This window comes from Aedes aegypti, chromosome 2, assembly GCF_002204515.2.
Source record: "Aedes aegypti strain LVP_AGWG chromosome 2, AaegL5.0 Primary Assembly, whole genome shotgun sequence".
NCBI lineage: Eukaryota > Metazoa > Arthropoda > Insecta > Diptera > Culicidae > Aedes > Aedes aegypti.
In genome coordinates, this window is record NC_035108.1 from 288,937,847 (window position 1) to 288,964,124 (window position 26,278).

At 35.2% G+C, this 26,278-nt stretch overlaps 1 protein-coding gene across 2 annotated transcripts in view; it reads right to left on the bottom strand.

Moving 5' to 3' along the window:
- LOC5565354 (sodium/potassium/calcium exchanger Nckx30C) overlaps nt 1-26,278 on the bottom strand; it is a 253,928-nt gene that overhangs the window by 192,608 nt on the left and 35,042 nt on the right. For both annotated transcript variants that reach the window (XM_021845299.1, XM_021845298.1), the window contains exon 2: nt 13,322-13,935. In XM_021845299.1, the coding sequence (XP_021700991.1) occupies nt 13,322-13,935 (614 nt within the window). The remainder of the gene's footprint in view (nt 1-13,321; nt 13,936-26,278) is intronic.

A 26,278-nucleotide genomic window follows, 5' to 3' on the forward strand; every position in this document is an offset into this window, starting at 1 on the left:
GGAAGCGTTCGCTACGGGATAAGACCTCGGATGGGCAAAACCTGGGGAAGTGCTCACATTGTTTGCACAATGCTCACAAACAGCCAGATAATGGGAACAAAGTGGAAAGACAGCCATAATCCCATGTGCTGCTTCACGAGCTCGCAAGGAAGCAGTTATTTTTATTTTAAAATTGCAATAAAATGTGGGTCCTGGCATTGCAGCCGAATGGGACGCGTATAAGGCGGGAAACAACCTATCACACTTTCCAGAATGTGCTCGGCAAGCTACAGGGTGGTGCAAAATGTAATGCTGTTTGGTAAAATCATGCTAAAATGTCAGTATTGTCAATACTTCATCAACGCGCTAATGAAATAAGGTATAAGTAAATGAAGAGCACTTCAAAATACATCAACACTAAAAAATATGAACTCTATATGAAAATTTAGTTATTAAAGATTTCAAATATTTTCAATTGGCATAGTTGACGATTTACCAGATTTGATCGATTTGATCGAATCTTTTGAATCTATGTTTCTGAAGGAAATTGATTCAATTGATCAAGATGAAGATGAATCGAAGCCACACCTCAAATCTTCAAGAACTCAAATCTAAAGATTCAGATAGCAGTTCGAGTTGGAAATTTGTTGGCGAAATTTTGGCTATTTCTTTCTGTATGTTCTCCCGAGCAGGCGCGGTGAATTTAATCACATCCAGTCTGTTCGCGAGTCTGTTATGTTTGTTTTGCGTGAGGTGCTTTGTGATGTGAGCATTTCCACCATTGATGTTTTTGATTACCTCTAGATTTGTGCTTTTGATTATTTGAGGCAAGGTTGCAATTCATGTTTACCTTTAGGCGAATCAGCTTGGAATCCAAATTCAATAATGTACCAGCTCTATTGAGACACGAATTTCACAAAAAAGGCATTAAATTACTCTGCAAATTATTGTCTTTAAGTGTTTCACCGAATCTAACTATAATCTACCGAAACTAACCAAAAAGCACTACCAAGAAAACTGATGAACACAGCATTTGCATACTTTAAGCCAATGAAATAACATTGTTTAGGCCAATAAATAACACAGCGCAACAAAAATGACATTTTTGCGTGTCTCAAGGATCAAATTATGTGTCTCTAGTAGATTTGGGGTTGCTGAATCTGATGCCGTACTCAGAAATTTCCCAGCACGTCACAATTTTTAGCTACAGGTAGCCAAAGTTGTATAAAACATTGGTTTTATTGATGTTTACCTAAAATTTGAAGAATATTTTATCAAACTTGTTTGTGATATTATCCACCAAGCATGCAAAAGAGGACTTAAACTTTTGTTTTAGATATATTTTGGTAGAAATTTCACGATAAATTTAGATTAAATCGATCTTTTTCAACATGCTTGCAGTCTCCATACAAAATTCTTCGTTTCTCTTATATGGCAAAATACAATACTTTTATAAACCATCAAAAAATAACTTTTTCGCTTCAAAAATATTATAAACTTTGTTGATAAGTATTGTTATACACACAAAGTTTGAATTTTGTGGCAAATTAAGCAAATAAATTGCCTTACAAGCTGGCAAACTTGCATGCAAGTTGGCTGAAATAGTAAATTTTTGCATTTTCAACAACCAATATCTCAAAAACTAGACGTGCTGTGATATTTCTGTAAACGGCAATGGATTCAGCAACCCTTAATTAAGTAAATAGAGTTATTTTGATGCTGGAGACAAAAACGTGTTCCGCAGTGTAATTCAACTAATAAAAACAATACCTATAATTAAAATATCAAAAAAAAAAAATGCATGTAATTTCTTTAAATGAGCTTTTAACAACTTCAGAAGAGCTAAAAAGAAAAGCAGACTATCATTACCAAACTCGATACAGCTTAATCTTTTTATAATATGAAATAAGCTTTGAAAATTTTCCAGGGCCTACATTTTTTAAGAAAGAAATTAGAATTTTACTTGAATTTTTCCTGGGCTTCCTAGAGAGATACTTTCTACAGTATTTCCACGTGAGGTCCAAATAATCGTAGTGGTAAATGCGTAGCTATTCAGCAAGACCAAGCTTATGGTCTTGAGTTTGAATCCCACCGGTTAAGGATCTTATCGAAATGGAAATTTTCTCGATTTTCCAGGACAAAGATAGCTCAACTGTGAAAGTGCTCATAAGAATCCTAATTTAAGAAGCATGCTCTGTTTCATTTGAGACGTTATGTCAAGAAGAAGAAGAATATTTACAAGCCCTCGAAACACTCCTGCTCGGATTATCTCCAGAAATTTTTCAAAGGATTTATCCAGTGATTTCTTCAACGATTTAATTCAATTACTAACTGACAAAAACTCTCAAGGGATTACTCTAAAAATTCCTCAATATATTGTTTGAATCATTGTTCCTCTAAAGTTTTGTACACAAATTTGTTTCATAAATTATTACAAACAATTTTTCAAACATTCAAATTTATAAATTTTCAAAATTTTTACTGCAAGTCATCCAAGAACGTTCTCTGGGATAGCCGCATGAGTTTCTTAAATCATTTCACCCTACGCAAAGTAAACTGAATGTATATGGAAGAACTCTTGTTCTAATAGGGCGATATTCAAAACTCAAAAGGCAATAGATGCCTCTTTTTTCAGTGGTAGTGAAAACCAAATCCTGAAGCAAAGAGAGCACCACGGAAGACAAACCAAACACATAAAGTTATTTATTCACATTACGCATGTTTTCTCATCACTACTAAGTCTTTTTCGATCCAGTTTCCTAATTGCAAGTAATCTACGTTTTTATTTATTAACCATATGTTTTGACAGTTCTCACCTACCATTCTTCTATGCGTTTGTGTTGCCGTCTTGATCAAATTTTTTATTCTAAAATTTTTTTGTTAATCTGGTGGCATGATATGAAATTTAATAAATAAATATGGAGTCAATTTTCAGGGAGGTATCTGAAAATTAAATAATATTAGCTCAACATCCCTCATAAACTCAATTTTTCTGCTGGAAATCGGCACCAAATTACCTGAATTTACTCCAGAAAATTTTTCGGAGCTTCTTTAAAACATTGCTGCCAGAAATATTTCAAAAATTGCTTAATGTTTTTCCATTGAGTTTTACAGGAATTTCTTCAATTTTTTCTCAATATTTAATTCCAGAATTCTCCAGGATTAACTGTCCTGCTTAGAGACTACAACCTACACACTTAGATTTTTTTTTCACGAGCTCGGCTGTGCGAATCTCGGTTTTTCAATTTTAACCGAGACTCAGCTAACAAATTGTCCGGTTGTTTAGCAACGAAGCACGATAAACTGATACTCAGCTTTTATTTCCTGAGATCCCAGGAAATTTGTTTGCCGAGTTCTCAGCTGTGGGGATCTCGGTTCAAATTAGCCGATATTTGGCATTCTAAATTAAGTGAGACGAATGATACTCTAAATCTAACTGCCAGTTTCCCTCAGTCGATAGCATTTCCACTGTTTTCTCACGTATTTCTCCAAGAGTTCAAAAAGTTATTCATTTGGGAACTGTTCAAAAATTTTATCAAAAGCTGTTTCTATGATTTTTTCAAACAAAATCTTGCTCTACACGATAGCTCAAAGAATTTCTCCTGGGGATTTTATGATAGAGGTTTTCACTGGGATTTCGCCAAGAATAGTTTCAGGGTTTTTTTCTGTATTAGTGTTTCTTCAAATCTATTACGCTAAAACTAATTCTCAAACCAGTCCTACATTCATAAACTTTCGCAGGACCTTTCTGAAAATATTCATGAATGTAGAATCATTTCAAAATATCTCCGAAAAGCATTGGTTCACATTGGAATTGAAAAAGACATTATAGGATATTGTGAGAACTACGTAAGTTTCACAATTGAATCTTGTGGTGATTTTTGAAATAGTTCCGTGGAGTCATTATTGAAAAGAAATCATAGATTTTTTTATAAACAAGTAAAAATGTGACTAATTAGTTGTATTGGATAGAACTTTATTTGAAAGTACAAGTCGTACTTGATTATCCGGAATTCGATTATCCGGAATTTTAGACTCGATTATCAGAAGTATGTTTTTTTTTAGATATTCTTGGCTTTCAGTTTTTATGCACAAATTTGAGATAATTTAGTATTACAATACACAATATGAATGGTTTATTAGTTTTGGACGTAGGTAAGAAGAGCAAGGCTTTGAAAAAGGCATTTTTTGTGTATGCTGGTCATTTTTTTTCTTCTCAAGATCCTTACTGTTCCTAGAAATAATTTCTGGCTACGCCACTGCTTCATATAAATAAAACTACTTAAAAAGATAATATTTAAGTTCTTTTACCCCAGATTTTTTTTTCTAGTCATTCGATTATCCGGAAGATTCGACTTCGGATAATCGAGTCCGACCTGTGTTCAAATTCTATGGATTATAATTCTCATTTTTTCTAAAATTGTTCAAGTTTGTCTAAAAGAACTTTCTAATCAGAAAAATCCCCATAGTATGAAATTATTTCTTATTTATAACTAGTGGTCCCGGCAAACTTCGTCTTGCCATCAAGTAGGCTGTTGAAAAACGCCATGTGACGTCTCATACAAAAAGACAGTTATATTCACTCTCGTTTTTTCGACTTTCCCGGTGTATATTTTGAGTTTTTTAAACACACAAACACGTCGGAACACTTCAAGAACATAACTGTGGAAGAATCAGGTAAATCCTTTGACTCGTTCTCAAGTCATTTCGTGACATACAAACACCATTCCATTTTTATTTATATAGATAGATAGATATAGAAGATAGAAGATTATGGATTATCTGTTCTGAATTTTGTTGTTTTAAATTTTGCTTGCAGCCTCTTCTGGTTACCAAATAATGATCATAAAAGTGTGTTTTTATAACACTTTTCATATACCACAACTACAAAATTCATTGATTTTTCGAAAAGATAACACATTTTTAGAAGTTATTGAAAAGAATTCTGAAATGCGTGATATTTCCGAATTGCGAACATATATAAGAAATCCCAAAAAGTAGTCCATTGAAGGCAAGGTTAAATATTGTAACCCTCAACAATCAGAAGAGGAAAATTCGAAACATGTTCAAAAGGTTTGAATAGAAGTATTCTCTTGAATTTTCACGAATTCAAGAAAAAAAGCGTTAATCAGAAGCCATAAGACGAAAAACAAATAACGTGAGAAGAAGTTAGATTATGTTAAGTCAGAAGTTAATATTTTCCCAACACTGACTGTAGTTCGGTACATTTCGAAGACTCACTCAGCTGCGACCCATTGTTCGGTACACACTCTGTGCCAAAGTTGCCCTCGCGAGGCACATTCCGCAGAAACTAGTGATAGAAAAATAACTAAACAAATGCGGAAACACCAGCAGCAGCATCGTTCCAGAGAATGTGTTAATATCAATGTGCAGTCGACCTTACGGAATGCCATAGCCGATCCGCATGTCTGTGTGAAGCGAAAAACAGGCAGGCTGGCTGGCTGGCCAGGGCTCCGCACTTACTACAACAGTTCCCGTTGGGGCCATTATCATTACCATTGCACACAGACGCGAGCACACAAACAGCAGCGTGACTAGCCCAATCCGTCCCATCAACCATCACGCCACGATCCGTGTCATAAATGGGAACCATTTCGCTGGACAACTATGTAACATGCAATGATTGGATTTTGGTTTACATTGCTTGAATAATTAAATTAATTTCCACTAGCGTCGCAACGGTGCGGGTAGTTTCCCTGATGAGACCCCATAGCATTTGAATTGTTTCAATTGATTTGCGTTATGAGATATTCCGAATAACAGCGTGATGGTGGCAATGATCCAATTAAAAAAACAGGGAAACTTTTTTTCTCTTGCGATCATCTGGTTGAGTGTCCAAAGTCGGAAGTTCATAGATCACTGTATAAGTTGTGCACTGTGTAGCCAAAGGAGCAGAAAGCGGAGGTTATACGTTGGAAATTCACCAAGTAACTTGCAAATAATCTGCGAAAATATCGATCATGAATCTTCACAAATTTCGGCCAAGGATCTTGTCAGCAAAACTACTATTTATTCCAAACTAAATCACCAAGAGATAACTCCAGATATAAGGCCTTTCTTAGCCGAGTGGTTAGAGTCCGCGTCTACAAAGCAAAGCCATGCTGAAGGTGTCTGGGTTCGAATCCCGGTCGGTCCAGGATCTTTTCGTAATGGAAATTTCCTTGACTTCCCTGGGCATAAAGTATCATCGTACCTGCCACACGATATACGAATGCGAAAAATGGCAACTTTGGCAAAGAAAGCTCTCAGTTCATAACTGTGGAAGTGCTCATAAGAACACTACGCTGAGAAGCAGGCTCTGTCCCTGTGAGGACGTAAATGCCAAGAAGAAGAAGAAGAAGAAGAAGAAGATAACTTCAGATGTTTCTTCTGAGAGTATTCTAAGAATGTCATCAATGATTTCTGTTTGGTGTTTCTCATGAGAAATTGTTTCAAGGAGTGTCTGATGATTCGGTGACTTTCGTTGAGTAATCCCAGGTTATTGTTCCATGTAATTTTACAACAATCTTTCCAAGAATCCTTCCGAAGTCTCATGCAGAAATTTCTTCAGGCGTTCAATTTTGAAAAACTACACTTGAAATTCTCACAGGGTTTATTTAAGAAATACTGAAAATTCATTTAGATTCTACGCAAGCGACTACTTTAAGGGATCTTGCAACGTTACTATTAAAGATCTCTAAAAAATGACTTCAACAATTCCATCAGGCTTTTTGCGCAAAAAAAACTCATGAAGGATGTTTAACAAATCTAAAGCAAAAAAACCATCTAAATAAATCTTTTTATAATTTTCCAAGCGTTCCTATAGGAACTACTTCTGAATTTATAGAGATATTTTTCAACAAATCACATAAGGGACACTGGAAAAATTTCACTAGTAAATACACTTCAAATTTCCTACACAAAAAAAAATCCAGGGATTTTCCAAACATTTTTTTTTTCTATAATTCCACTAAGGACAAGCAGATAACAAATAAGCACACGGAGTCGTTTATTTAGCTGAATCTGTCATTTAGTGCTAACCTAGAAATATTGAACGCTTGTATTATATCCCCAATCAACTGTCACTGGAAAACCACAAATTCGAAAAGCTGAGCGTGAAAAACCGTCTAAATTCAAGTTAACGCAATTGAAATTTATAGTGATTTTCGATGATTTCACATTTTAAAAAAATGAATACCTAAATATAGTTGTGTGTTTGCAAACCGATTTAATTTTTTTATATTAATATCCTTTTCAATGGTGAACAACAAAAAATGAATATGATTTTGACCAAAATAAGTTCATCTGACCGTTGTGCACTACCCAATGGGGCTCTGCATAAAAATGTACCCCTTCCTTTCACTCTTTCATGAAATTTGTAAACAACAAGGCCAGTAAAAGTCAAAATCCCATACAAAATCAAAACAGTGCAGAGACCAATAGTTAGAAAAAGAAATCGAAGAAGGCAAGAAAACATGCCAACTGTCAGTGAGCTGTCTCTTCTCGCTCAGGTTAGAATGCTATTCAAGTAAGGGACTTTCTCTCCAAAAATGATAGAAATCTATTGAGATTTGGAAAAGTTATGGCTATTTGTTGTTTTTGGATCAGAAAATTGTAAATTTCGGTCAATATTTTATGCATGGAATAAAATGAAAATATAATAACATTCTTTTTTATGTAAGGGCGTTTATAGACTTATCATAAGGATGCTTTGAGGTGTATCAGTTATACATAAATGTTTGGAAACCAATTTTTGGCCCATAGTGGGCATATCTCGCGGGAAAATTTGAATATTGTCTAAAATCCGCATATTATCTCTAAATTTACTGGAATTTGCCTGATTGGGCGAAGAATAGCATCAAAATTGCTTTTTTTACTTATTCTTGTGAAAAATTTAATTTTTTTGGTATATTACAATTAATTCTATTTGGAGCTGTTTGTGAGCCTCATGACTATGCGGTTGGTGTCGTCAAGCATTTGATCGCATTTTTTCATGGGGTGTGGGTTCGATTCCCGCTTCAGCCACTGAAACTTTTCATTAGGAATGTTTCTTGGCTATGCCACTGGAGCATGCTTGTCCATTGTCTAGTGTTAAGTTACAGTCTGTGCAGCTAAAGGGCTGGAGATGATGTCCGTGTCTATTGATCTATTTTTAGGTGAAAATTTAATTTGTAATTTTATGCAAACATAAGCTTATGGCTGGTATAAAGTATGTCTGTCACAAAAATATCGATATTTTGTGTTTTAGCCAGCAAACTTTTGCCCCACCGCACTATGGTTCAAAGGCGGTCAAAACCTCAAAAATCAAAGTTGTTTTCTCCGAACGCTAATATTTTTCCCGACTTCCTTATCATATTGGTGGCTTAAATCTAAAGTTTTAGGCAGATTCATTGAATTTTGAATTTTATACGGCTCTTTGAGTGGACCGTGGACATGATTTTTCAAGAAAATTAATAAATGCCATCCATAATTCACCAGCTATTTATGAGGGGGGACGGATCTGGTGTAGTGGTTAGAACAAACGCCTCTCACGCCGAGGACCTGGGATCGAATTCCATCCCCGAAATAGTCACTTATGACGCAAATTGTCTTAGTGACGACTTCCTTCGGAAGGGAAGTAAAGCCGTTGGTCCTGAGATGAACTAGCCCAAGGCTAAAAATCTCGTTAATAAAGATAGAAAAAAAGCTATTTATGAATTTAAAGAGAGCTCTAACCGCCATGGTATCTTCAAAGAAGTTGTTTGTAGGTACATAAAGTAAACCTGAATTGAATAAAATTTTTCATTGAATTTATACAAAGTAAATTTAGGCAAAAAATTCTTTAAAAAACATATTATTTTTTATAATATGGACCCTAAGACATTAGTAGCCCGCGAATGCCCACGATGAGAATAAGCTCATTCAAAAGCTTAAAAAAAGGGCTTTCAAGTAGGGTATAAACTTTTTTGCGAAAACTTGCGATAGACCACTTTCAACGCGTTTGAATGTTCACGGTATGCAATTCTAGTTGAATAATAACAATCCTGTGATTCGCTAGTACGTGCAATGTAATCATAGTAGCCATGAATGGCATCCCTAGGAGGAAAGAATAACTCGCACCTATATTTCCCTTCACCTTCTTTCTGGCGTTACGTCCCAACTAGGACAAAGCCTGCTTCTCAGCTTATATTTCTTATGAGCACTTCCGCAGTAATTAACTCAGAACTTTCTTTGTCGATTAACCATTCTTGCATGTGTTTATCGTGCGCCAGGTACGATGATACTTTGTGCCCTGGGAAAATTTACTTTACGAAAAAAAATCTCGACCGGTGGACCTATACTATATTTTGGCATTATACCTTAATTAAATATTGTCCACACCTCTAATTAGTATTATTATGGTATTGAAGTGCTTTGAATTAAAATTTGAACTGTTATTGAATAAATACACCAAATGAAATAACACGAGTTACCTTGTCTTATTAACATGGTCGAACGGAACTATTTCCTTCGAAAGCAGCCTCCAGATGCTGCCAATGTAAGTATGAAATCAGACTGAAGCTATAGACATGAAAATCAGGCTCAAAATGGATGATACTTGCATTGAGGCAGGGTTAGATCTGAGATATTTATGGATAAATTTGCATGAAATTTTTACAGTTTTTCAGACATCACAGGAATTTCAACATATATCTTTGAGTGATCTTTCAAATCTTTCAAATCTTTCAAATCACGAGTTCGTAGTGATTTTTTTTACAAATTTGGATACTTGGAATATTTAACAAATAAAGTTGTAAATTTAGACGAGATGAACAAGTTTGCATATGATTGTTTTTGTGTGGAGCTTACATATCTTTGAATAAATCGTTTATAAGTTTTCGTTAAAAATTTCACATAAGTCGAGTTTTTTTTTACTATTTGAGTTAGGAATGGAAAAAATATTCGAAAATATATGTTAAAATTCAAGCTATGCCTGACATGCTGTGATCCTTTCATTTAAATCCGTTAGTAAATAACTGAGAACTAGCCTACTAGTTGTCCATTTTGTATGAAAAATTAAAAAAAAATACAAATGTATGGTCCAAACCTGTATATTCTAATTACACTGCGGAACACTTTTTTGTGTCAAGCATAAAAATACCACTATTTACTCAATTATGGGTTGTTGAATCCATTGCCGTTTTCAAAAAAATCATAGCACATCTAGTTTTTGAGATATTGACTATTGAAAATGCTAAATTTGACGATTTCAGCCAACTTGCATACAAGTTTTCCAATTTGTATGGCAATTCATTTGCTTAATTTGTCACAATACTCAAACTTCATGCGTTGAACAATACTTTTCAACAAAGCTCATAATTCTTCTTGGTAAAATGTTATTTTTCGGTGGTTCTGAAAAGCATTGTCTTATACCATAAAAGAGAAACGAAGAATTTTATATGGAGACTGTAAGCATGTTGAAAAAATTGATTTAAACTGAGTTTAATGGTTAAAATTACAATCAAATTATATCTAAATTGAAAGTTCAAGTCCTGTTTGCATGATTGGTGGATTAAATCACAAAAAAGTTGATAAAATATACTTTAAATTTCATGTAAACATTGATACAACATGTGTTTTATACAACTTTGGCGACATGTAGCTAAAAATTGTGACATGTTGGAACATTTTTGAGAACTGCAGCAAATTCAGCGACCCAAAATCTCCTAGAGACACATTATTTGATACTTGAAACACGCAAAAATGCTATGTTTGTTACGCTGTGTTATCAGTTCAAAACAAGACACATTTGAAAATAAAAGTCCATAATACTAATATATGGCATAAAATACGTCAAATATATGATTTCAGCTATTTCAAAACGAGTTTGAGGTTTTGGCCGACATTTGTTCTAGATCGAACCACTGTGCGGTGGGACACCTCGATGAATTTATGAATTAAATATAAACTTCTGGTGGAGTACGTGCATGTTTTTTTTTTGGAAAACCAAATATGCTACATTTTCTGGCATGAAATTTCACTCAAAAGGCTATTTATGCTTCGGTGTGATGCAAACGTAATATTTTGGCTGAAATGTTCATGTCGGGGTATTAACGGCTTGCTGTAAGCACAAAGTGAAGAAAAAGAAGACCGTCTTCGCGTCCAAACCGTTCGCTATCTTCGTTTTGGCATTACATCCATACTGAGCCTGGTTCCACAGTTGTAAACTTATTGACTATTTCCTTCACGAAAAGGTCCGTCCGGAAATCAAGCCCTGATCGTTTCTGAAATTTGTCACTTTTTACAAAAATTTAACCAAATAAATTTTGTCAAAGATACTCGCTTTTGTATGAAAAGTATAAAATTACTAAAAGTTGTTCGCACCGTAACATAAAGGAACAAATTATACCAAACTTTTTAAATACATTGTAGTTAACACACGTAAATTTTCTGCTGTTGCCGGAGAAAACTACAAAAGAAGCGCATCGGCTTAGACTGACGTAAATACGTAATTTCCCCTGTATAAGAATTTGCTATTGCTAAGCTTTTTTCGCCTGCTCGGGTAGTTTAGTAGCTTGGAATTAATGCATATTTGTACAAAACGAGGAATTGGTTTTAAAATTGAAGATAAAGATTTGAAGATGTAACATGTCCTTTTTGTTTATTTTTTTTTCGCTTGTTTAATTGTAGGCTTCCAATTAGTGATAAAATTAAGACCAACAGAATAGTACTGCTTGAATTATAAATTGAAAACAAAAGTGTCCGAGAACACCTGAGCTAATTTTGTATATTCTTAATAAGGTGTGGCCCATTTAGAATTGAAACAACACAAAATAATTCTGTTTAACTCAAATCTAGCATTACATGTAGGCTTCAAAGGAAAAAAAGTAAATTATCCCCTTTTGCAAGAAAGACTTTACACGAAAAAATGTTCAATAATTGGCGCACACTATTTTCAGCCATATTTTTGACGAGTTCATCCTATTTAGTTTACAGTTCGTCGATGTTTTGGCGATACTTCCATTCGCTCTTAACTTCCGCTTCATAATAGCCTAAAATCTCTAAATTAGGCTGAATTGGGGTCAACAACGGGGCTGAATTCGGGTCAATTGGGGTATCACGCATCATGGAAAAATCATTAAATTCCGTCCACATTTGATCAAACAGCTTTATGGTACGGAATATGGCCACATTGCTCTAATTTTGTTCCCTATTTGGTTGTCTGCTGACATGGTATGATCGTAGGCTTCAAAATCCGAAGTCGAATCCATTGCACGATACTGCACGGCAGCACTGAACTTTTTGGCCAAATCGCGGTCTGAAATGTTTGGATTTGGATCGATGGTCCTGACTTTAATCCACAGCTGACGATCCACAGTAACTGCCCGACGCTTTCGTGGAAGTGCGTCCAAACTACGCTGCGAAAAAATCGTGTGGTGTTATTACTGCTAAAGAGCAAACATAGACGGTTCAGCTTCTAAATTCGACCCAGATTCGTTGTAAAAACCAAACATGTTTTTCCAATTCTAAGTGGGCCACACCTTAAATTCAAATAAAACATCTACTCGTTACTAACAAATCAGTTGTTGAGACCAAAGGACAAAAGCTCCTTGATCTTTGCCACTAGTTGGAAAACTTTGCAAATATTCTGAAAATTTCATTTCAATTGCGGTCAGACCCATCAACCCGTCAGTATACAAAAGATAATGACACTTTTGCAGTTTCTGCCTCTGTTCGTCGCTCGAATTATTAAATAATGAAAATTAGATCTCCGCTTCCAACGACAGTGCACTATGTGCCAGGATACCGATTTACGTGGAAAACACTCAATGTAATTTTCATCAAAACTGAATTTCTCCAATAAATGTTTCTCATAATAAGAGTCAAATTATTAGCAAAAACTTTGAAAAATACATTTTATCTAAACTTTAAGCTGAAGGCACAAAACTTGCATCATGTACTATAGTGCAACGACACGTACGACAGGCACATGCTACTGCAGTTCAACAGAAGCTGCAGCTGCAGCGTTGTAGTGCGCTAGCGGATTCTCTGTCAGTCTGTCCTTTTCTGCATTGCAACAGCATGCCAAATATTGATTCAATCATTTCGCCGCTTTCGTAGTTTCACCTGGCCACATCAACGAATGTAGTAGCTAGAAGCCAGAAACACCTGTCCATTCATGTGTCAGCGATATTTAAACCGGTAATGATTTAATTAATCTAATGAAATCTGTGAAGCGATTCGCTACTGATATGAAATGAGATGAGTGATGAACTTGAGGAATCGTGATGGTGTTAATGCTGAAAATGATTCAAACTAACACAAGGAAAACAACGGAAAACAATAACGTGTCCTCTAATTACATGCATCCTCAACTACTTACTGCAGGCATAAGTTGATCAGTGCTTCGTACTCTGGTCACCTTATTTTTATAGATAATCTTTTTCACACATCTCTCCACTGTTTGGTTAAACTTCATAAACACTGCGTACGCGATATAGATTATAAACAGCACTAGCGCCTCCCACCACTCGATCGAGTTATCACGAAAAAAATAGATTAACGTAAGTAAACTAACACTGTAGAACGTACAATCGCGAAACAACGGCCACCAGGTCAGTGTTAGAAGGGTTTTGGAGAACAACGCACACATACCGATAACGAACAGGATGTTGAACACGGCCGAACCGACAATTGTACCGATACCGACATCGTCGAACGAAACGAACACGCCGATCACGCTGGTGAATAGTTCTGGGGCACTTCCTCCGGCCGCCATGAAGGTCGCACCGGCCACATCGTCCGTAATGCCCAGTTTCTCAATGATCACGTCTAAAGAAGGCACAAAGAACTCGTCGCAAACAATTGCCAGTGCGACAAACATATAGATTACGCCAAGAATGTGTAACACAACAGCACCATTACGACGTTGTTCTAGCGTGAATAAGTCTTCGGGAAACAGGGGGTCCTTGTGCGTGGATATTGATGAGTTGGTGCCTGCAAAAATAGAAACAGGGAAAATCGCATCAGAAATGGTAATAAATTAATGTTTCAGAAACTGATATTAGATGCATTTTAAAACCCACAATTAATAAGACACGATTTAATAATAACGCTTTTCAGACCACTTGTAATAGCCTATAATTAGATCTAAAATGTGAGCTGTATTGATCGAAATCGTTCATTATTCACAACAGTCTATTTATACCCTACGCTAATGAGTAGCTCTTATCCTTAGTACTGTATACTTCATCTACTATCTTCTGAACCATGTGCTCATTAAATGTTCAGCCAAATAAGAACAATTCTCGGTCGGCGGCTCGCATCCCACCCCATATTATTTTCTTCCCAATACCATGAGGAGGAATTCGATACCACAACCGCTAGATCGATAGAATGGTTTGCTAATGAGAAATTTTATAAATATACGCAACATAATACAGACAGTTGGGTTTTGTGTTAATTGTCTCTCTCCTACTTGCTTTTCCCCAACTATCAATCAGCTAAAAGTATAAAAATATATCAAAATTTCTATAACAACGTAATGGGTCGATTAACGTTTTTTCAGCTACTTAATGACAATAACACAGCGCAACAAAAATGACATTTTTGCGTGTCTCAAGGATCAAATTATGTGTCTCTAGTAGATTTGGGGTTGCTGAATCTGATGCCGTACTCAGAAATTTCCCAGCACGTCACAATTTTTAGCTACAGGTAGCCAAAGTTGTATAAAACATTGGTTTTATTGATGTTTACCTAAAATTTGAAGAATATTTTATCAAACTTGTTTGTGATATTATCCACCAAGCATGCAAAAGAGGACTTAAACTTTTGTTTTAGATATATTTTGGTAGAAATTTCACGATAAATTTAGATTAAATCGATCTTTTTCAACATGCTTGCAGTCTCCATACAAAATTCTTCGTTTCTCTTATATGGCAAAATACAATACTTTTATAAACCATCAAAAAATAAATTTTTCGCTTCAAAAATATTATAAACTTTGTTGATAAGTATTGTTATACACACAAAGTTTGAATTTTGTGGCAAATTAAGCAAATAAATTGCCTTACAAGCTGGCAAACTTGCATGCAAGTTGGCTGAAATAGTAAATTTTTGCATTTTCAACAACCAATATCTCAAAAACTAGACGTGCTGTGATATTTCTGTAAACGGCAATGGATTCAGCAACCCTTAATTAAGTAAATAGAGTTATTTTGATGCTGGAGACAAAAACGTGTTCCGCAGTGTAATTGGTGTAACTTTTCACAATAAGTGATGTGTAGTGAAAACGATTTACAATCATTACAATGATTGACGTAACTAATGGAAAGGGCTAGGTGAGTACCTTCAATTAAAATAAAACTAAAGCTAAATATCTACATCACTCAAAGAATCGTAGGGGTCAAGTCTCCCTATTTATGCTTAATTTTCTTTGTTTAGCTGACAATAATGTTTGTAATTACGTTGATTGTTAACACTAGGAGTCCAGGCATCAAAAAAGTTACGTCGAGTCCCGGGATCAAAAACAACTAAATGGATTACACAGCGTAACAAAATTAACATTTTTGCGTGTCTCAAGGATCGAATAATGTGTCTCTAGTAGATTTTGTGTTGCTGTATCTAATGCCGTTCTCAGGAATGCACCTGCACGTCACAATTTTTAGCTACAGGTCGCCAAAGGTGTGTAAAACATTGTTTTCATTGAGGTTTACGTGAAATTTAAAGTTTGATTTATCAAACTTTTTTGCGATCTAATTCAGTAAACATGCCAAATATGATTCTTTCATTTTAGATATAATTTGGTTGAAATTGCACGTTAAATTTAATTCATATCGATTTTCCCAACATGCTTGCAATCTCCATACAAAATTCTTCGTTTCTCTTATACAATACTTTTGTAAATCATCAAAAAACAACTTTTGAGCATCGAAAGTATTATAAACTTTGTTGATAATAACTGTTATACACATGAAGTTTGAATTCTGTGGCAAATTAATCTAATAAATTGGCATACAAGCTCGCAAACTTGCATGCAAGTTGTCTGAAATACTAAAATTTTGCACTTTCAACAGTCTTTATCTCAAAAACTAGACGTGCTATGATATTTTTGAAAACAGCAATGGATTCAGCATCATAATTCAGTAAGTAGGGGTATTTTGGTACTTGAGACAGAAACGTGTTTTGCAGTGTTATCGGCTATATCTCAGCTGATTTTTGGATTTTTTTTCACGTTTCTCATGTCCATATCCTCAAGTTTTTTGTTAACTGAAGCTGCATTAAAATCTTACTAAAATATGTGGTTATTTGAGGTTTTTCAGATTTGAATAATCAAGAATAAGGCTGATACAAATATTAAATTTCTTTTATGTCCGAGACCACTTGGAAGGTACGAGGGGGGGGGGTAAAAACAAATAAGGAACAAAAAAATAAAAATGAAAAAAGTCATTTTTTCGAATTTTTATTTTCAACGATAATTGTTAAACTTTTTACAAACGTCCTCTGGATCATTATTTTACTTGTATTTTACTTAGAAAATTGAAAAAAACCTAACTGATGTCAAAAAAAAATGATGAATCTTCCTTTTTCTCCCCTCTAAAATTTTCGGATTTTTGAAGGGGGGTGACATAAAAGAAAATTAATATTTGTATCAGCCTAATTGAAAAAAAAGTAAAACTAATTTCTGATATCCCTTACGAGACAAATGTGTGTAGATCGCTGATTTCAACTGCTAAAACCTGCAGTGTTCTAGATAAGCATGCGATATTGATATCTTCCCATTTAAACACCCCATGCAATGTCAAAGGAGTTTTCAATCGAATCGGTTTAATAACCATAATTCAATCTATAATAAATAGTTTTTGAGGAGTAGAGTAGCCTGTTTCATATAGATTAAGTTTTTAATAGTGTACTTTAGGTAGCACTGTGTGTTGCATGTTACCCAACATCAGGGGTAGCATTAAAAATGTATATTTTTCATCTCTCCTGATCCCAGAAAACCAAATACTGATTCAATGGATCATAAAAATAACTAAAACGGCCGCTATGGAAAGCATAGATAGCGCCACCGTAGCCTTGTGTGTTTGACAGAGCAGCAATGCTGTCACAATGTTAAATCCCTTATACAGTGGCGCCTTTGTTTTGATGCAGTGAGCACTGACAAAAACTGCCTTCAATGATCCATTAATACCGCGAGGTATTCTTTACGTGACGATTAGGGTACCAGATGGTTTTAAGTCTCAGATGAATCCTCCAATTTTTCATACATATAGCTTTGAAGTTGAAAATTGTTGCAAGTTACCTTGTTTGATGGTACTAAAAACTAAGAAACACTTTTTTTCTCAACTATTGCCCTATGAATCAAAATTTATAACGATGACAAGTAGTTTTTCGACTGTAATTTTATTGCAGTAGTCCAACATTTATGAGCATATATAAAAATTATTGATTACACCCAAAATTTATGTTACTAAAAATAACTAATAAATACTTTTTTTCTTTAACTGTTAACAGTACAGTAATTGTGGGGCCCAGATAGCCGTAGCGGTAAACGCGCAGCTATTCAGCAAGACCAAGCTGAGGGTCGTGGGTTCGAATCCCACTGGTCGAGGATCTTTTCGGGTTGGAAATTTTCTCGACTTCCCAGGGCATAGAGTATCTTCGTACCTGCCACACGATATACACATGCAAAAATGGTCATTGGCATAGTAAGCTCTCAGTTAATAACTGTGGAAGTGCTCATAAGAACACTAAGCTGAGAAGCAGGCTCTGTCCCAGTGGGGACGTAACGCCAGAAAGAAGAAGTATAGTAATTCGGAGAATATTTTTGAGAAGAAATAGAAAAATATAAGTTTTTTATTACTCACGAAATTTATTTTATTTTGAAAAATACAAGAAATCATGGATTATTAACCTGTTTGCCTATAAATAGAAATTCCAATGAAATGCAGTTTATGAGGTATAAATTACTTTTTAATTATACTAAATTATGAATGTTATCTAAAATTACCCTATTTTTAGGCAAACAGTTATAATACAATAAGTATTTCCGTAGTTTTTTAAAGGGTAATTTTGTGTGTATTGAAAAATAACTTTTTCTTACAAAACATATTCACTAACTTTCTAAAAGTGAACTCATGACGTGAAAATTACAATTGCTCGGATTATTTATTTACAGGAAAACATGATGAAAATGTACAGTTTCGCATAGATTTTCTTGAATCAAAAATAAGAGGGCAATTTATAGGCAAGCAGGTAAAAACCAAGATCTCTGTACCGTGAGGGCCCCTAACTCTGCGCAGCTCCTAACTCTGCGCACTTTTACCTAAATTCACCAAAATCTGGTAAAATACTTATTTTTTGTTTAAATTTGTTTGTTCATGTATTGCTACAATAGTAATAAAAAAGTACGCGAAGAATTTTCTTGACAAATTTACGTTTATTACTTTAATAAAAAAATAAATGCCTTTAAAAATATTGAAAAACGTCCAAATTGACTGCCCGTTAGCGAAAATGCTAAGGGAGTACATCATCACTTAAGTCATTTGAAGCAAATTAAAGAGAACATATTTCAGATTTTTAGTACGTAGGCACTAGTTTATGTATCGAGCAATCATCACTGGTAAAGTGCAACTTATTTTCTCTTCATTTTCTTATTCTTCTTAAGTGCGCATAGTAAGGAACCATTTTTCAACTATGTTCCTTACTATGCGCAGCAGTTATAAAACGTTATTTTCAACATACAATCAACCCTCCAGAGGTCGATATTGAAGGGAACCATCGACTTGTCGACACCATCGAGATATGGAATAGAAATACTTTGAAAAATTGTTTGAGGGGACCATCATAGTAAGGGAAGATTAAAAAATTACGTCCATAATATTTTAAGGATTTCTACACTCTGTCCCCTCAATCCTCTGTCGTGATTTTTACAGTACCTATTGCATGCATTGTCACATTTTCGTAGACTCCTCCTCCCCTGAACGATGGACGTAATTTTGGAATACTCCCTAACCATGCAATAAAATAATTTTGATTTTTAGTATAATTTCATGAGTCAATATTGAGTAAGAAACGCCAATAAAGTACTGTTATTGATCTGTAATAGGGATCATTCATTAATTACGTCACGCTTATACAGAGTGGCAATACTTCTCGATTGAGTGATGAACAATACATTAAGAATGGATATACCCTTTCGCTCAAACTATTCTTCGTATTTAGTAGAAATGTTCGGGTTTCACATATAACAAACCAGAACCAGGTTTATTTTCTTCAAACCCGGATCCGACCCGAATCCGAGACAATTATTTAATACTAAACCCGGATCGGAACCGAACCAAAGAAAATTTGGTTTTTATATTTTCTAGTGAAAATACATAAACATTCAAAGCTAATTTTCCTCTACATGCCAAGGGTGAACGCAAAAAAGACGTTAAAGACATTCTACGCTCCACTGGGGACGTAAAGCCGTATAAAGCAGGAAAATGAAGATTAATTCAGTGTTTAAATTCTAGTAATGCTTTTAGTAAAATACTTCAACTGTTATAAAGAATTTATCGAGTGCGCAGAGTTAGGAACCTAAATGCGCAGAATAAGGAACATTGCAAAAATGAGTGCGCAAAGTTAGGAACACGGACACCTTTGAGAAAAATTAAAAATTTGCAATAAAAATCATTACTTAGTGAAGCTTTTATATTTTTTCCTTATACATAAGATCAATAAGTATTTGCTCCCAAAATTTCAGAGTATTGTGTTTTGTTTTCAATTAATTAAAATTGTTTGAATTATGAAAAGCCTTAAGTGCGCAGAGTATGGGGCCTTCACGGTAGTTCTTTTAATTAAAAAAATCAAACATTTATATTTCTACGGACTACTGCAAACAAATTACTGTCGAAAAGCTAAATGTGATTGATATGATTGTTAGTTTATAGGTAAACAGATTGGTGGTTCATAGGCAAAAAAGTAGCTTAAATTTTATTTTATCAAAAAAAAGTGTCAAAAATGTTTCATTGCAGCAGGAAGTTTTGAGCAGAATGTTTCTATCTAAAAATAAAGCTTACCAATTACAACACATCTAGATCAAACCTAAAGGGACCAACATATAGTGCAACTTATTCCCAAATACTTGTTGAAGATTCCAAACCTCTACCATTTTATCTTTTTTTGTTGCAGGTCCCCTAGGTGAACTATTTTATATTAACTCAAACATTAGGTTCACAAAGTTTCAGTTCTGATCATTGGATATAATGCAGTCTCAGTTTTTTTTTGTTCTACAGGTTCATATAAATATGGAAGGGGTAGTGTTTGATCTATTGATCGCGTCGCTTGCTTTTGCGTGGGCGAGTGATGAATACTTGTTCGGCGTACAATGCGATTATCGAATTATATCACGAATCCGATTAGGTGTCTCTATACCATGGATCGCATCACCAAACATTGGTGACTCCTAGATCTCTACCTTACCCCACCAATCCAATATCCTTTCCATGACAACTGTGGAGATGCAGAGGTATACTCGGTCTCTAGTAACAGCGGTTGTCTAACTAACTTCCCTTCCTCTCCCTGATAACCGTTAGGACGTGGCCGGCGCCGTTATTGACTTTTGTAAATTGGAGCTCTCAATTTGTACACATAAAGCATGGTAAACTAATCCCAAGCCCCATTCATTATATCTCTGCGCAACTTCGATTGTTCTGGTCAATCACGGAGCAATTACGAATTGTACCGTCATCTATGCCCATGCTCATGCTCTACATATAGGTTTATAAAAATATAGAAGCTGGAAAATAAAATTATAAATAATATAATGAAAATTTGATCACATTTGCATCCCTTTAATATCGAGCTATGGAAAGTTGACTGTATTATTCTAAGACCTAATTGAGAACATTCGTTGTCAAATTTTGCACCAAGCACACCTTTAGCATTGTATTGTTGGATTACTGCGCGTTTGGCCATTTGAGTTCCTCAATACTGTATCAACGTTCTCAATACTCTTTACTAGAAGGACCTGTAGTAGCAGTTAGTATAGACGCATCTTACGCAGTGACGCTTGGTTCGAATCGAGAATAGTTGTTATAGTGATGACTTCTTTGAGAAGACAGACAAAAAATCATGGTTAATAAAGATAAAAATATTCATAAATTACTTATAAAGAATCTCTATCTCTCTAGATCATTAGTAAAATTATTTATTGTGTAGAATTGTGTATTTTTACAAATATTGTATGTCGATGCTTCCGACCAAGTATTTTTGGGCTTACCAAACAAGTAGTTTAGAAGTAGTTACAAACTTGGGGAGCTTAGTACCCTCTGGAAAATATACCGAAATCTGAAACTTGAACAGTTCGTATCCAATTAACAAGAGATCAGCAGCAAACCTTGAGAAATACAACTTTTTTGCGAACGAAAACCATTAGTTACTAGTTGAACTGTAGTGAAGCATGCACAATTGTTATCGTTCTGTGGCATCTCATGCAGTTGCTGCACATTCAAATCCAATTTTATAGTAACCTGCTGTAAATCGTACCGGTTCCTACTGTATCGTCTCGAATAGCAAAGTGCAATTCTGTGTGACCCATAAAATTGCATTTCAGCACTGATACCAACTGGTAGGTAGGCGTGCACTTCGACTGTATTCCACATATAAGGAAACCCATTTGATGCCGGTCCGATGGAATCAAAGTTGTAAATTCTATCGTTGCACGTTCTGGTTATGCAGCTGGCTGAAGGTCACACTGCCATTAAAAACACGTACACAATGTTTCCGCAAAATCATTCGTCCATTTCTAACTAATGCTGATTAAATTAAATTCATTGGCCCAGCCAACGCCTCAAACAATACGTCCGGGAAAACTACACTTGCAACCCACTCTCCTACAGCCTACATCCGCTTGTGATGCAACTACATAGATATGTGAAAGTTTTCCTGTTGAGATGTGTGGTACGAGTGAAAGCCAGCTCGTAGCTTTTCACATCAGTTATGTCGTCGTCCCACACCCCTTTACGAATAAAACAATAATTAACGACCGAAAAATGTTCCCTCAACACTTTCTGGGTCACTGAACAACTCCTCTCTGTTAGCATCAGATCCTGAAGTCGAGTGGTCCCCACATATTAGGGGGCGCCGCAAAATAAGACAAGCATAACCTAAAACAATATGTTAAATACAGAAACGGAGATTGGAACTGGCATTAGCAATGCAGACAACAACGTTCGAATAGTTGTACTTATTGATTTAAGATAAACCAATTAGCCAATAAGAAACCCCCATGTTTTAGTCAGCCCAGAGCTTTTCCTAAAACTGAATGCAGCCCTGAGTGCCACAGAGCCATAAAATGAGCAATAAATACAAAAAATATCTCCCACCATCCCGTTGCAGTTTTGCGAATAATTTATTGCATTGCCTTTGAAACATGACAAACTTTTTAGTTGTCCCTTATTTCCTCGGACCCCGTTTAAACTCACCATATATTTATCATTACAAATACTAGACATCGTTGTCACATCAGCACATTAGCCTGTCCATGTCAGTGCTCGTTGATAGGCACAGTATGCTAACTAAAATAAAAACGATACAATAGCCACCACTATGGCTGAAACAGTTCGAGATGGTGTAAATTTATTAATGAAATTGTTATTGGATTACGTACGTTCTTCTAATGGATTCCGAGAAATGTTTGGATATTTACAATTGTAATGCTTATTCCTTGAATGGTAAAGAATAGGGATGGTACACAAATTATGTCATGCTAAATTTCGACTTTTTTGACCATCTACCTCCCCCCCCCCTTTGTCACGTTTTTGTATGAGTCCTTCGAAAATTTTGTAAGGCTTGTCACGCTTGGCTTGACCCCCTCCCCCCTCTTGGAAAGTGACGTAATTTGTGCATGACCCCATACGAGCTGTTTAATTTTATAATAGCAAATAACATACATAGGGTAGGTGTACCAATTATGGATGCAATACGTCAACAGTATGGATAAAAATCAAATTTTAACCGCGTTTCTAAAACGTAAGCATGATCTATTGGTGTTAATTACCGTTTTGACTCATATTCCGAACACTTAAGGCCAATTGTGACTTCAAATGCATAAAATAAGCATAAATTAGTAGATATTTATGAAAAATATCACTTCTTTGTGAAGTCCATCTGTTAACTATTGGGTGTGCCGATAAAATTGTTTATTTAAATTAGTTTCGTATTGTTTTTACGTAAAAATATGGAACAACATTTTAATTCAAATGCCGAACATTGCGTTAATTCTGTCTCATATTCTGAACACCTTGATTCAAATTCCCAACAGCACGAATAAATCGTATTCAAATGAATCGTTTCTCAAATAAATTTATCTGAGCATGTTTTACTGACCTCAAACTAAAGAATCATCACTACTCCCGAGGTATAAAATAGATTTGATGATGTTAAAATTGAATAGCAATTGACTATCGTTCAATGTGATTTGATGGCATATTTCAACGAACATTTCAACCAAATCGTCATACAAAAACCAAGTGTTCGGAATGTGAGACAAAACGGTACTAGTTTGAAGCCTTGCAAAACAGTTGAATTTTCAGTTTTAGTACTAAATTGACTTTATGCTTCCAAAAATTGGTTTTAAAAGGCGTTGTCTACGTACCAATTATGCCAATAGCGTTCCTTACACTCGTACCAATTATGGAATATTGAATATTTGCACGAAATAAACTCAAACGCCATGCAGATCAAATGATAATGCAACGCTAATTCGTAATAAAGTGATTGCTCATACAATTTTTAGATGTTAAATCAATTTATTGCAATGGGTTCATGGGAGCAAATGTATTTTCGAAAAGGAGTCAAAATGTAGGGAAAATGCAAATTATGTTACAAAACAGCATTAATGAATTCACATTACCTTTCCAGCGCCCAATTTTAACGAAGGAAGAGCGAAAATACAAAATTCGAGTACCGCTGAAAATTCCTCTCTACCGTGCACCCCCGCTAATTTGAACGGTACCTCATGCAAACCATCGGGGTTCATTTTTAATTTGAACATCTAATCACCCTAGAAACGTGTTTCTGGTTACCTCTTTCACCGTTTTGTTTGGATTCTGCGATCCGTTCCACTGCGTTCCATTTCACTTTACTCTGCACCATGAGCTTTGAACCATTTTTAATCTGAACGATGTGCAAGTTAGCGGGGTACATATTAAAAAGTGTTCAGATTAAATGTGGTCAAACCAACGGGGGTATCCGGTACCATGAAATTAGCATCTTCCGCTTGTGAACGTTTCCGATCGTGTGATTGAAAAATCTTTGTAATTGAATACAAAACATGAAGATAATGCCTCACAAAACCGTCCTGTCTTGGAAATCACCCGTAAAATAGCTTTACTTCTTTTATTTCACTGACCAAAAAATGTAAACAAACCACCTCCAGAGTATCGCCATAATTGGGCTCTCATACACTGTTTGTACCGGTTATCGACATAGGGGAAATGATACAATTTTCAACTTTAAACAGTAGATTGATTTGCTCACCAGCTAAATTTGTTCATTTGTTCTCACTAGGCAACACACATTTATCGGTTGAAGTACTTTTACCGGATTCGCGACTACGAAACAAAAAGAGATTTACAAAGCACTCGCACTTATGGAAAACCTCGTAAAGAACTGTCACCGTGTGCGTGAAAAAAAGCAAAAAATATATCTCTCCTTGTTTTTCTCACAGAAAACCGAAGAAAACATCAGCAGCTTCGTAGTCCCGAATGAAAACATAAATTTCGTCCCCTTGATGCTACAACTAGATAACTTGAAATTTGCAATTTTTGACTTCATTATGTCAAAACATTATTCTCAAACAGATCTGCAAAATATGCACAGCTCATAAGCGTGTGATTCAAAATACATAAGTTGAAGTTTATTTCCCAATCATATTCTCTGCAATTAACCATCACATTGTAAAACGGTCATATTTGCAACGTTGCACATCTCAAAATTTTGATTTTCGAGTTATCTTGTTGTAGCATCAAGGGGACGATTTAGTAACGGGTGTCCTTTAGCAAACTGCTAAGAAAGTAACATATGTGTGAAGCAAAATTTTCAAATGATCATTTTTCGAAGCTTATCACGGGCCCTCCAAGCTTGTCAACCACATATTGATGCACCGTGGCCAACATGATTAATGACATTTTTGGGAATCTGACACTTTTGGGAAATCTGACAATTTTGGATTGTACACGTTAGCTTATAAGTACTCATTAACGTGGGTTTGAGCTGGGTAAGGCGCATAATGACGGAATTGATTTTAGTGTGTTATTGCTTAAACATTACAGGATTCCTAGGAATACGCAAGTAAATGAGTAAACAATTGTGTAAGCCACTAAATAAAAGGAGAAACTATCTTCAACGTGTTTTTGTTGTAAGCTACGGAGAAATCGTCTTTTGATGCCCCCTTGAAGCTTATTGCACGAATGTTCTTATCAAGGTTCAGTTACCATAAAAAAACAAATAGGTTTATCATTCCTGTGAATATTAGCTGTTATATTCTAGTGAAACAATAAGAAAAATCTCTTTTTGTTCCCACTATTGCCATAATTGGTACTATAGCCATAATTGGTGCTTCTACCCTATAGCAGTTATTACAGAAACTTATTAGGAACCTGGATCCAAACCTCAAAAATCGCAACTTTTTTGTTTATCGAAATGATCGCCTAGATGGAGCATGTGGTGGAGTTGCTACCATCATTAATAGAGGTATGAAACATCCACCTTTTTTCGTCATTTCAAACCAAAGTTTTTGGAACTTTGAGTGTTTCTGTTGAATCACAGCTAGGTAAATATACTTGCATAGCTGCCTATTTTCTTTTTCAATGCACTACAGGGTGTCCGCAAATTATCCGAACAGCAAAATATTGGAAAGATGATCTCGCATTGAAAGCAATGAAAAATCAATGTCCATGTACCTTTTATGATACATCTATATGCTAACACAAAATACAACTTTAAAAAATTTCGAATTGATTGCTTGTTACTGAGATAGGCAAATTTATTTTTTTCGAAGACGTTTTTCCCGAGGGCCGCTAGTCATACTGGAGATGTGTTATCCCTAAAACCTAGAAGAGATGAATCCAAATGTCCTATTATTATTTGACGTAATCTACAGGTTAGTGGCTTCAAGTTAGACTGGAAATAGAAAATTGTACGGTTCAAATCCAGTGAGTTCTATGGACATTTCTCTTCCGCCATAAAGCTCGGAAAACAGCTCCCTTTAAGACACCTTAATAGATTTGGTTTTGTTTTGCAATTATTTGAAATCGGAAATGTGTCGAACTTACTTCTTAAGAATATAATAAGC